Source organism: Simochromis diagramma, unplaced genomic scaffold (assembly GCF_900408965.1).
Source record: "Simochromis diagramma unplaced genomic scaffold, fSimDia1.1 OVJJ01000536.1, whole genome shotgun sequence".
Classification (NCBI taxonomy): domain Eukaryota; kingdom Metazoa; phylum Chordata; class Actinopteri; order Cichliformes; family Cichlidae; genus Simochromis; species Simochromis diagramma.
This window is the reverse complement of record NW_024387029.1, coordinates 219,823-232,891: the sequence shown is the minus strand read 5'-3', so window position 1 is coordinate 232,891 and position 13,069 is coordinate 219,823. Positions and strand designations below refer to the sequence as shown.

General features: G+C 37.6%; 1 protein-coding gene and 1 long non-coding RNA gene across 7 annotated transcripts in view; both read left to right on the top strand.

Moving 5' to 3' along the window:
- The window catches only part of LOC120739446 (major histocompatibility complex class I-related gene protein-like), a 119,401-nt gene extending 106,931 nt beyond the window's left edge, over positions 1 to 12,470 (top strand). The window contains exons 1-7 of one of the 4 annotated variants that reach the window (XM_040041194.1): positions 8,276 to 8,393; positions 9,495 to 9,764; positions 10,118 to 10,396; positions 11,158 to 11,475; positions 11,803 to 11,904; positions 12,025 to 12,042; positions 12,140 to 12,459. In XM_040041194.1, coding sequence (XP_039897128.1) covers positions 8,330 to 8,393; positions 9,495 to 9,764; positions 10,118 to 10,396; positions 11,158 to 11,475; positions 11,803 to 11,904; positions 12,025 to 12,042; positions 12,140 to 12,225 — 1,137 coding nt within the window. In that variant the 5' untranslated portion in view covers positions 8,276 to 8,329 and the 3' untranslated portion in view covers positions 12,226 to 12,459. Of the gene's footprint in view, positions 1 to 8,275; positions 8,394 to 9,494; positions 9,765 to 10,117; positions 10,397 to 11,157; positions 11,476 to 11,802; positions 11,909 to 12,024; positions 12,043 to 12,139 lie in introns of those variants that run through there. The other 3 variants (XM_040041195.1, XM_040041197.1, XM_040041196.1) reach the window with 3 other exon arrangements.
- On the top strand, positions 3,278 to 5,552 carry LOC120739473. 3 transcript variants are annotated; one of them, XR_005697223.1, is made up of 4 exons: positions 3,278 to 3,428; positions 4,455 to 4,623; positions 4,972 to 5,204; positions 5,333 to 5,552. It is a non-coding gene; the product is annotated as an uncharacterized LOC120739473 (long non-coding RNA). The 3 variants fall into 3 exon arrangements; XR_005697221.1 differs by having other exon boundaries at positions 4,455 to 5,204; XR_005697222.1 differs by having other exon boundaries at positions 4,455 to 5,216.
- Positions 12,471 to 13,069: the final 599 nt, after the last annotated feature.

Here is a 13,069-nt window from a genome sequence, read left to right as displayed (position 1 = left end):
AAGAAGTAAAAACTCAAAGATGGGCATGAAGCAGAACCCATAACATGTGTGTATATGTAAGCATTTAAACACTGCAGAGAGTACAATTAACAGTAACAGTATTGTAGAAATTCATTTCACCGAAACAATAACGTGATGCACAATGTGACGTCAAAAAAGGCGCACACCTTTGACGTTGCGTTTTCTCCGTTTTTCTCGTCCACACGTAAATGCAAAAACTGAGTTTTCGAAAATATCCACCCTGTCAGGGGTTTTTAGAAATCTCCGTTTTCAGTGACCGAAAACGCCGTTCACGTGTGGACGAAAGGTGCAAACACATAGAAAAATCTGCGTTTTCAAAAATACCGGGGACATGTGGACGTAGCCTGAAATAAAAACATTCCAGTATTTTCAGTGTGGGAAAAGTACTCAGGGCCTTCAAGGTAAACACTATGAAAGGCAGCAACAAGTGTAATATTCAGAAACCTAAAGTATGTATCAGCAGCAGAATGGAGCTAAAAATAAATGTTTGTTTCAGTTCTATGAAGCTTTGAGTATTTTAGATTAGCAGTACTGCTGTGTTTGTTACATCATATTGCTGCACTCTTTTAAGGATAGGGAAACATCTGACGGGTTATGTAATTGGTGTGGTGTTATGGAAATAGTTGAGCATTCATTAACTGCAGGATGTATGGTAACTATAAGAGAATGATGAGGGTAGAAATGGGAAATACTGGGGAATTCAGGTTTGAAAAGGTGGTTGCGGAAATCTGTATGGGCAGAAATCTGTGCCATCAGAAACTGAATTTGAATAAGTTAAATCTGAATTTGAATTCCTCAGATTGAATCTGAATTGTAACTTGAATAAATGCTTTTGAAAACCGAATTTGAATTAGTCTAATTTGAAATTGAATTTATGGTTTGAAAATGATCATCACTAAATTGAAATTGAATTTTATATTTTGAAAATGAATTGATTTGCTTTGAAACTGCATTTTATCCTTTAAAAATTCAGCTCTCGAATAATTTCAGTTTCACTTCTCACCATTCAGTTTCAGTTCTACAATTCAATTTCAGTTCCAAAATTCAGTTTTTTGGAACTTACATCCGGTTCCGGTTCAAGCGCAGATTAATAGAACTACGTTTTACTAGCGGACCGAAAGTGTTACCGACGGGAATCTACAGCGTCTTGAGCTGAATTAAGACTTCAGAAGTCATTCGTCATGTCGAATGACCAGCGGATGAACTCTCAGGTTGGTAATAAATGTACTACATGTATAAGAACAAGCGTCATGTTAACAAATGATAGCCGTAAGGTAACTTTTATGCTTATTGTAGCTGCTAGCTAAAAACGCTAATTTAGCGTAGTTTGCCCTGAATTCAGCTTTGACAAACAAATATGATCGACTGTTTCTAGTAGAATTCCAAAGTTGGACCCTCTCAGAGTACCACCTCTGTATGCTTGCAGAGACCCCTACAGTAGGGAAACATGCAAAACGGTGTCCAAACCTTTGTATTTTAGCTTTATTTATGTCTTACACAGCATCCCAACTCTTTAGCTAACTTAATAACTTTAGCTAAAGTGAATAGTTAGTCTAATTCATTAGTGCAGCATTACTGGATCACCTCTGTTTGAAGTGATATAATATGATATACAACTATCACTGTGTTTAACTACCATAATAATTCTACTTAATTAGATTTTTTTTTTTTAAACATACTGCTCCATTAATATGTTTGACAGGCTGAAGTTGTCGGGTCACCTCCTAAATCGACCATCTTTTACAGGTGTTTTGTGCCAGAAATGGAGTGTCCACTGAAGACTGAAGATACTGAATCTCTACGCCTTGCCATCCATCCCTCTTGTGCCTTCATCTAGACAAGAGACAAACTTAACCACTCTCATATGCTCTGTACCTACATCACCTTCCCTGACAGTCGTAGCTTGGCTCAGCTGAGGGTGAAATTATAAGAATGTGTTATTTTGCAAAGTGCTCTCTAGGGTTCCTAAATAAAATATGGCATTGAGGTCTTTTGAATTAATCCCTTCTTCTGAAATATAAGAACCTCTCCTGGTTTTAATGGCACTTTGGATTTCCTTACTTTCTGTTCCACTCCCAACCCCAAATAGATGCTGACAAGCTGCCACAGTAACATGGAAGAGGGAAAGAAGTTGGAAAGGACTACTACAAATAAACCTAATGCCTAACAATGTAAAATAAAAACAATAATAAAGATAAGATGAAGTAACAAGTTTTTAGTTTTTTGTTTATTCCAAATGATCATCCAGATGTCTGTGACATGTGATGACAAACACCATAATGGAAGGCCTTAGTCATCACATGCTTAAACTCATATATTTTTGCATATGCTGAACAGGCAGTCAGACATGCTGTAACTGGGGTAGAAAACAGCATGAACACCATACGGCAGGGGTCTCAAACTCCAGTCCTCGAGGGCATGGAAAAGTTGCATGACACTGGCCCTTGAGGACTGGAGTTTGAGACCCCTGTCATACGGAATATGACAGGTGTGGTTGAACTGCATGAAGACTCTGAAGCTTCTCTTCTCTTCTGGCAGGACAGGAATGTGGCCTTGTCCTGTGAGCCACTGTAAGGATGTACTTAGAGTATAACTGGACTGTCACCGGCCTCAGGCTCTTCACCCTTTTCAAAGACAAAGCAGTCATTTAGATAAAATATTAGATATTGTTTACCTGTAAATGCACAAAGTAAATTCTGAAATGTAATTATTGTCAAGAGTGAACAAGCACTGACAGTGTAATCTACAGCTGTGGCCAAACATTTAGAGAATGAGAAGTGTTGTTTGCTTATTTACAAAGTTTGCTGTTTCAGTGATAGTTGTATATCATATTATATCACTTCAAACAGAGGTGATCCAGTAATGCTGCACTAATGAATTAGACTAACTATTCACTTTAGCTAAAGTTATTAAGTTAGCTAAAGAGTTGGGATGCTGTGTAAGACATAAATAAAGCTAAAATACAAAGGTTTGGACACCGTTTTGCATGTTTCCCTACTGTAGGGGTCTCTGCAAGCATACAGAGGGGGTGCTCTGAGAGGGTCCAACTTTGGAATTCTACTAGAAACAGTCGATCATATTTGTTTGTCAAAGCTGAATTCAGGGCAAACTACGCTAAATTAGCGTTTTTAGCTAGCATCCGCTGGTCATTCGACATGACGAATGACTTCTGAAGTCTTAATTCAGCTCAAGACGCTGTAGATTCCCGTCGGTAACACTTTTGGTCCGCTAGTAAAACGGAGAAGGGTCTGGCTGCAGCCACTGTGGAGCTCCACAGTAACCGGATACACGTGACCTCCACACTAACCGGAAACACGTGACCTCCACAGTAGCCGGAAGCACGTGACCTCCACAGTAGCCGTAAACACGCATGGATACCGTGGAAGTCTTGCAAGTTGATCGCAAAGGTTGGTTAAGTCTTTCTTAAATAAATTTGCCGTTAATGATTTCATAATTCTAGGAATCATAGCCTTTCCTTTTTTTGTTTTCTTTGGGTCACGAGCAGTTGTCCAAGCATTTCACTGCATATCGTACTGTGTATGACTGTGTACGTGACAAATAAAATTTGAATTTGAATTTGAATTTGAATCGTCTAGTTTTCTTACAATGATCATGTTGCCACTTTTTTTGCGTTACAACAACATTCCTTCTTATTTTAATGTTTTTTCATCGTACTCCACGGCAGAGAAACACACAGATATGCTTTTTCCTGGGCCTGGTTTAAGTAAGAGAGCTGGATTAACGGCTTCTGTGGGCGAGAAGAAGCAAAAAACACATTTTGCATTAGAGTATGATTTATTGTTGGCGTCAGAGATGCAAAATAACGAATACTTCAATACTGTACTTAAGTAGAATTTTCTGGTATCTTTACTTTACTGCTGTACTTTTTTGTGCCTACTGTATACTTCTTTATACTTCTCACATTGTAACTGTATCTGTACTTTGTAATCCATACATTTGTAAATCAGCACGCGTGCTTTGGACGCAAGATTACTTCAAAAATTTTGTACATAAATTATATTTTAGACCCTGTACTTCTTACTTCCACTTGACTAAAAAGTCGAGTCGGTGTTTTTTAAACAGAGGTATCTAAACTGTAGTAAGGAACGTGTGTACTTGTGACACCTTTGGTTAGCGCCAACACTGTAAATTTCGTCACAAACAGATTTATATATTTATCAATACTTCTATTCGTTATTCTTTTCTGTACAGCTTTTTTATTGCCCAGATTTTAGTTAGCTCCTGTTCAATTGACTGTTATATGTCAATAGAAACATGTCTCACAAATTAAAGTGTCTTGTAAAATATTTGTGTGTTTTTTTTCAAGAATTTTCTTCCCAAATCTATTACATGCCAACTGTAAATTGTTATTTCTGCTAAAACCTTAACTTAAATGTGTATATGGTGTTTATCTGTTTCTCTCTCTGTTTTAGATGCACATATCAATCCGGAATTCGGGCTTAAAGCCAGAACTGCAGGAATGCAACACGTGTTGCAGAGGACTCTTTCACTGCCCTCTGTGCCCCACTTTCAGCCCTACTGTCAGGGCAAAGATTAAGGAGCATCTAAGTGTGCATATAAAAAATGCTTTGCCTTTCAAAGGTATGTTTGTATTAAATATACTTTATAGTTATAAATATGCACTTTTTTAAGCACTTCTGCAGTATCTTTGTTGACTTAAAAGTTGCTGTTGATATTGTACAGTTCAGTGCATTCATCTGCAACAAAAATAGTGTTTTTATAAAATATATTTTTATTTACTTTTCACCACTTTTCTTGACATAACTTTTGTGATCCATACCATTTTTCTTTCATTATTGAGGTTGGCTTGGATGTTTTTGTTAACATGTACAATCTGATTGTTAGACAAATTGGTTGCATTCTATACAACTGCATTTAAATTACATCTGTTTGTTTGTTTGTTTGTTTGTTTGTTTTTTTCTCTTACAGATAAAATGATATGCCGGTGCAGGCTGGCTTGCAGGACAACAGGACACTTTCACCGCCCTGTCTGTAAGATTACAATCATACGGCGTGGGGATATGGCAAGGCATTTATTGTCTTGTCAGCATTTTTCAATGCCAAGTCAGCCACCATTATCAGGACTGCTCCCCGCTGAACTCTCCGAGGAGACCCGTATTCCTCCGGCAGTACTCTTCGAGGAGCCCCATCTCCTCCCCAAGGTTTTGTCTTCGGTTTCTGAGTCTTTGTTAGAACATTCATATGCTCTACCCTCTGTGTTCAATAAAACTGCAGCTGATGGAAAGTCCATGAAAATGACATGCCCTCACTGTGGCCTTACTCTTTGTAGCTCTGGCAAGCTATTTGCACACTGGAGAGAGGAAGCCAAAGCTGTGCTTGAAGGACAACACGTGCCCATTTTCAGACTGAAAAAGCGCAAGTTCCAGGAAGTCAGTCAGGTCAGTATTCACTTTAAACAGTAGTGTAATTACATGGTTAGTGACATTTGAATAAGTGTTAAAAAACTGTTCTGCAACAGAGAAATAACTATGTTTTCATCCCCATTTGCCTGACACAGGAGCCAGCAGTTGTTGAAGATCTCCGTCCTGCTGTGCACTGGGCTGTCCAAAATAAGGCACTTTTCCGTGGACATGTAACAATGCCCAAATATCTGTCCTTAAATCAAGGGGACCAGCAGAGGGTCTTAAGAGACATGTCAGAGGAAGAAGACACTGGAGCAAGGGACTTGTTCCTCTTTTTTTTTCAGTTTGCAGAGGACATGGAGCTCTTTTTGAAAGCATGTGCTGATGAGCGGGGGCTAAGGGTCAGTGCTATGTTTGACATGTAATGGACAAATGAAGGCACTGGCTGTGTTTGTTTGTTTGTTTAATATGTTGTTTTTGGGGTTTTTTTGTTTTGTTTTTGCATAGTACAAAATTCCAATTAAACTTATTTCAAAATGTTGTTCACTTTATTCTGTGTCCATACTTATAATAAAGGATTACAGTGAAACAGCATTAAATGTAAATGTAACAGCATTTTTTTTAAACTTGTATTTTCAAAATAAAAAGCTTATTGTTGATATTAACAGTAAAGAATTGTAATCAATAATATTTTTATACATTTTAAACATTAACACTCTGGGCTCTATCCTGGCCATTTGTGGACACTTCACTTATTCTTTTTTTTGACTACTGCACTGCAGTGGACCAAAACAATGACACGGGTTTGATCTTAAGGATCTAATAGTTGTGTGTGTTGTGCATGACATTGCCACACAAATATGTATTTGCAAGATAGAGTAGAATAAATTATGACGCATGAAATATTACAAAGGCTGCAGTGAATTTCTGTTGATACAGCCAATTGAGCTTTGAGTTTCCCAGTCAAACTTAGCTTTGAAGCACCTGCTAAAAACACTTTTACTCTTGTACATTTCATAACAAGACACCATAGCCAAAATATTAACAAAATATATATTATTAAAAAATTCAAAGCTGCAGCACATACAGCAACAAACACCGTTAGTAAATGTGTCCTGGAGTTTATGCAGGTGCAGAAAGTGCTGCTGCTGTAAGTCAGCCTAACAGCTTCCAGATCAATTATTTTTCTGGAAAGATGGTAGGAAGGGCATCACTGCTCATTTCTACAGTCTCCCAGATCTTGGAATACAATCCCTTTGTACCATGAAACCACTTCGCAGTACTAGGATTCCACTAAAACCTATAAAGAGAGTGATCCTGGAAGAAATGGGGCACACACTAGTGACCTCAACAATTGCAAGACAGCCGATGCTCAGATGGGGGGAAAAAGGAAGTTTCATGAAAACATTAGGACTTTATCACCGTTTTACCAGAAAAGTTAATGGTAATATATAACCTAACTGGCTATAAAGAGTAAAAAATTTAGATACAATTTTGATTTTGATGAAAAGGACTGGTGCTATTTTAAAGAGTCACGTCGGTAAAAGTAGATAAATGTTTTAAGAAATATACATTTTAGAGCATTTTGTGAACATACACAAAAAGTGGCCATTTTTGGCAACAAACAAGCTGAGAGAGAGTTTTATATTTTTGGCTCTCCTTGAACAAAAATAATAGTGCATAATAATCAATGTTGATGTTAATCAATTAGATGTCCCAGACTCTACTATTAATAATACAGCGGTGCCTCGTTTATCGCTGGTGTTACGTTCAAAAAATAACCCGCGGTAGGTGAAATCCATAGCCAACTTTATTTTTTACAATTATTACAGATGTTAAGACTGTAAAACCCCTCACTACTTGCTTTATACACTTTTCTCAGACAGGCATGAACATTTTCACACTTTTCTCTTTTGTTCAAACACTCTTAGAGTTCAAACCTTCTTAGAAACATAAGTCCAGGATTATGGAATGAAACCTAAAGGTGCATTTGAGGGTGCAAAACGTTTCGTCGGCATTGTTGTGTTTGTTTGGGAGAAAACTTCCAAACATACAGTACAGCACTTCAGAGTTACACTGCTAGCGATCGAAGATTTATGTAAATTCGACAAGCTAAACGCATTCTGTACTGTACAGCAGGAGTCCCCAACCTTTTTGCACCACAGACCACTTTAATGTCAGACAATATTTTCAGGGAACGACCTTTAAGGTGTCGCGGATAAATACAACAAAAGAATAAAAAAGAAGAAACTGTGGTATTTTGTAAATATAATAATAAACGTGACTTGAGCTGTGCGCCAACAACAATGACAGTGACATCCTCCTCTCTGCTTCTTAACGCTCTCTGGTCGCTATGGTAACGCGTAAATAGTTCTTTCAAAATAAGACACACAACTACAACCATACATTTCACACCGGAGGATCAACTCTCGCGGAACGGTACCAAAAGACTCACGGACCGGGACCGGTCCGTGGGCCTATTAGGGACCGCTCCTGTACAGGAGACACTGGACTAGATTGATTGACAATGGTCTACAGCAATGAGAACGCACAACACGATGTACTGTAAAAATAATAATAAATCAGCGAAACAGCAAGTGTCACTTTTGGCCACGAACAATTTAGGGGATGGTGAATTTTTTTTGAACAAACCCAGAGTGTTAAAAAAAAACACCCCCACTTAAAACCATTTTATAGTAACAAAAACGCAATTTAGTTTTCACTGTCAAAGTCGATTTAACCGAAGTTACGTGTTTACGGCTAGTGTGGAGGTCACGTGTTTCCGGTTACTGTAGAGCTCCACAGTGGCTGCAGCCAGCTGCTCTTGCCACAGCGGCAATCCATTAAGCTGTTGAAAATACGTCACTCTACCACTTCCTAGATTTCAGAGCACGCGCTCCTAAGCCTCAATATACTTCCGCAACATGAAGAATAAAGCCCATATGGAGATATTTTCGTTGCTTCTCTTCTGTTCGGGTTTATTTGCGGGTGAGGAAAAAAAAACTTTAAAATCTTTAATCTCAGTTTGACCTCAGCAGCCTGTTTCGATTTTTTCTTTCGTTTTTTTTTTATTTTTTATTTCGTTGTTGTGAAACTTTTGCAACTCTCATTATTGTACATTTCATGTCTGATGTAGCCTATTGAAGACATTTTTAAATATTGAATATTGATAATGTTTTAATTCGTTTACACACATTTATTTTAGATCGATGTTGGTCATTCTTCATCATTTTCAGTCAGTGCTGTGACAGACACATCCAATATAGATAAGCCAGATCGTAGCTCTTTATGAAAATAAAAATAACGCTACACAGTCCTGTAACCTCTGGTATTGACCACACTGTAAATTAAATAAGAAATTATACGGACTGGATCATATTTGCGTAAAAGAAGTGAAAGGCGGGCGAGAGTGAGTGAAGGCGACAGAAAAATGGCAGCACGAGTGAAAGGGAAAGGTTTACAAGATGGAGAGTAAGTAAGACCAGCTGTGATTGATGGTTTGGAGAAGACAGGAGGGAGACTGGAGGTTGGGAGTTGCACGATCTGATATTCCTCTGTCGGTTTCTTCCTATCATCAGAAGACTGCTGGTCCAGGATCAGCATTGCAACTGCCCAGTAACGTTGTCTGATTATTCAGGTAGTAGAAACTAATGTTGTTGAAAACTATCACTAGCAAACCAATATGAGCAAAGTAAATTTGGCTAACAGCAAACCTAACTTGATAATATAGATATTATATTGCAAAAAGTAATAAATAAAACGATTGAAATGCTTATCGTTTTTCCCAGAAGAGAGTTTTATGTAAACAAAGCCGTTGTTTTTTCTGTTTTCCCCACATTACCAAGCTAACGTGATAAGTCAGTTGCAATTACCAACATTATTATGGCAGTAAAGGAACACCAACACATGCAGAGGAGTTAGTACATGCAGAGCATTGAGAGCAAAGAATGGCAGGGGCAGAGTGAGATGGAAGCAGATCAGCCTGCTGTGACAAACACAAAGAAAGCAGCTAAAAGAAGACTGAATGTTTAATATTTCTGAGAATGTTTGCATGCTTTATTTACTTCTTGACTCATACTTGTCCCACAGTGAAACACTCACTGAAGTACTTTGTCACTGGATCCTCTGGGGTTCCAAACATCCCAGAGTTTGTGGGTGTACTAATGGTTGATGGGATCCAGACTGGTTACTGCGACAGCAGCAGCAAGACATTACAACCACAGCAGGACTGGGCGAAGAAACTATTAGAAAACAACACTCAGCAGCGGGACTGGTACAACAAGAAGTGTTTTGAGGATCAACCAAAACTTTTCAAAGACACGATTTTTAGCTTGAAGCAGCAGTTCAACCAAAGTGATGGTGTAGTATTTTCTGTTATTTCTAATCTCAGATCATTATAAATCATAGAAACTGACTGATGAAAAAAAATCTACATTTTGTGCTTCCTGCTTTAAAATGAAGTTAGATTTAAAAATTTCCTTTAAAAAGTTTTAAAAAGGTTTTTCTGATTATGACCTCTTTCAGATGACACCTTTATTGAATTAGATTATGCTTCTTCTCTTGCAATCTTCAATAGTTAGACCTACTTTAACATACTGTAGTACTCTGGTTAGGTTAAATAAACGGTTGACAGAGTACTTGACTTGAACAATAAGCACAACACAAATCTTGCAGATTCACTGCAATATCTTATTTTATGTTTGTCCCTTCAGCTGTGCACATTTTACAGATAATAGAAGGCTGTGAATGGGATGAAAACACTGGAGAAGTGACTGGTGTGTTACTGTATGCTTATAACGGAGAAGCCTTTATGGATTTTGATCTGAAGACACTGACATGGATCGCACTGAAACCAGAGGCTGTCATTACCAAACAGAAATGGGATACTGATCGACTCAGAATAAAACACAAAGAAAATGACCTCACAAACATTTGTCCAGCGTATCTGAAGATGTATGTGGACCATAAGAAAGGTTTCTCACAGAAAAAAGGTACAATCACAAAAAGTTTATTGGCTATTGTTGGCTCTTTATTTACGCACACAAAGCATATGGGGAACATTGATTAGACATATGTGAACCCACAGAGTGGGGAAGAGAACAAAAAAAAATAATTATAAAAAATACAGAGTTACAAACACAAATCAGAAACTGAAGCTAAAAAAATATACATGATTTATTTTGTGGACTAAAGTGATTTATTTTTTACTTGCACCACAAAATATGGGACGCTGATAGAAACGCAATAAAACACAAAGAAAATGACCTCACTCAGATTTGTCCAGAGCATCTGAAGATGTACTTGAACACTGGGAAAAGCTTCCCACACGGAACCAGAAACATCACATGACAGTTTCATGGCTACAGTAGTAGGGTTTATTTAGCATATTCTAATGGTTTTTAGTAATTCTCTTTTTTCTTTTGCTCAAACTGCTGAACAAAAACAGTGATGTGAAAAGGTATGGATTGGATTTGCTTTAAAGTAAACTCATGTGTTAAAAAAATTTGAGTACTTAGTGACCATATATCTGTGTGCTTGGGGTTTAATTTAGCTTAAAGATTGTTACAATGCAGCTGCTATAAAGCTTGTGACTCTTTTTTCTTGAATGCCTCAGTCTGTTTTGAATTACAGATTAATTTTTGCTTTTTCACAGCTTTCCTTGAGTTTTAGCCATAGTTATTTTCGAATGCTACTGTGAAATCTTACCCTCTATCACCATTGTCTCACTCTCATTCCTATCTTCCCTCTCCAGTTCTTCCATCAGTGTTTCTCCTCCAGAAGACTCCCTCCTCTCCAGTCAGCTGTCACGCTACAGGTTTCTATCCTGGCAGAGCTGTGATGTTCTGGAGGAAAGATGGAGAGGAGCTTCATAAAGGTTTAGATCCTGGAAAGATCCTCACCAACAATGATGATACCTTCCAAATGAGTGTTGACCTGATTGTTTCATCAATCACCCCTGAAGACTGGAGAAAATATGAGTGCGTGTTTCAGCTCTCTGGTGTTGAGGATATTGTCACAAAACCGAATGAAGCAGTGATCAGAACCAACACAGAGGAAAACATTAGGAAAGGTGAAAGGAAAAACATTTAAATCATTTTGTTTGCTGATGCTGTGGATTGTCTAAAATGTAATATTTAATTTTTTTTTCTGGTTTTGTTTTGGACCTCAAGAAGAAAAGCTGCTACTGTGGGAATTACTAATGGGGATCCTAAAAATTTATTTTTTTAAATGCGTGTATATAGTAATACTTGTGTATCTTTGGTTCCAGATATGTAAAGTGTTACAGCTGTTAATAAAAGTTGGTTATTTATTTTTGGCCTCACATTTGGGGAGATGTATGGATGGATGGACTTTGGTTTTAACCTGTTCCCCTGCACATCTCTGTTTTACTGTGCAGAAAATGCTTCTAGCATGATGATCCCCATCATTGCTGCAGTGGTTGTTCTTGTTCTCATCCTCGGTGCTGCTGTTGGATTTGCTGATTACAAAAAGAAGAAAAGTGAGTGATTCAAATGAGTTGATGGTCATGGTCTGCTGATGGTCTAGTACAGAGTGTAAAAGTGAACTTATCTGAACTTATCATGTATTCTGAAATATTTGTTTTTTCTCTTTATTACAGAAAGCGATACTGAACCATGTAAGTAGTTTTCTTTGTTGCTCTTGGTTTCAGTGGCACTGTATGTAAAAGCCAGTTCAAAAATATCAGGACTAACAGTGTGTTTTGAAACTTACAGCTCCGGGCAACACCTTTGAACTTGAGATCTTGATCTCTGAGAGACTGAATCCAGAGCCTGCACAGACAAACACAGCACACTACTGAAACATGTTAGGACCAAAGAAGATTTTTGTTCATTTTATTATTTTTATTAATTATATTTCTTAAGTTTCTGGTGTTTTTCTGATGAGGATGTAATCATTATTTGTTACTGAATAATTTAAACCATATTAGTGATTACTAAACACTTTCTAAACTGTTGTTTTCATTAAGACTTTAGTAGCTTAAGGAATACATTTTAGTTAAATTAATCGTTTTTTTTTACATACTAACAATATTTTACTAGTTTTCAGGTTGGACTTTAGACTTGATATGTATCATACCTTACATCATCTGTTATTTTTTAAAGCATTCAGTGTATTGAGTTCTTCTGGTTATTTGAAGGTCTCAGCTTTTTTAAAAAAGGTGACTGACTCTGAGCCAGTAATGCTCCCAAGAGCCCATTGAGGTCAGACTGGCTCCAGCATTACTGCTCAAAATATAGTTTTTTCATGTTTTTGTGTTTTGTTTTGTTTGTGAAGTCTGGGAGTTTTTTGGAGATTGACCTATGCTTTAATGTTCACATAAAAATGTTGTTCACTGATGCTTAAGTCAATTACAAAGATCTCCACAATTTGATGGATTGAGTTCTTCTGGTTATTTCAAAGTCTCGGCTTGTTAAACAGACTTTCCTCTCAAGTCCCCATCAAGTCAGATTGGCTTAATCATCAGTGCTTCATGAACAGTGGTGGTCCTAGGCTGTTTGGCGCCCTGGGCGAACACTCCCTCTGTCGCCCCCCCCCCCCCCCCCCCCCCACACACACACACACACACACACATAGACAAAACATATTAAGGATTGTAGATTAACATAAAATTGTTGTACACACACACACACACATATGAAGAG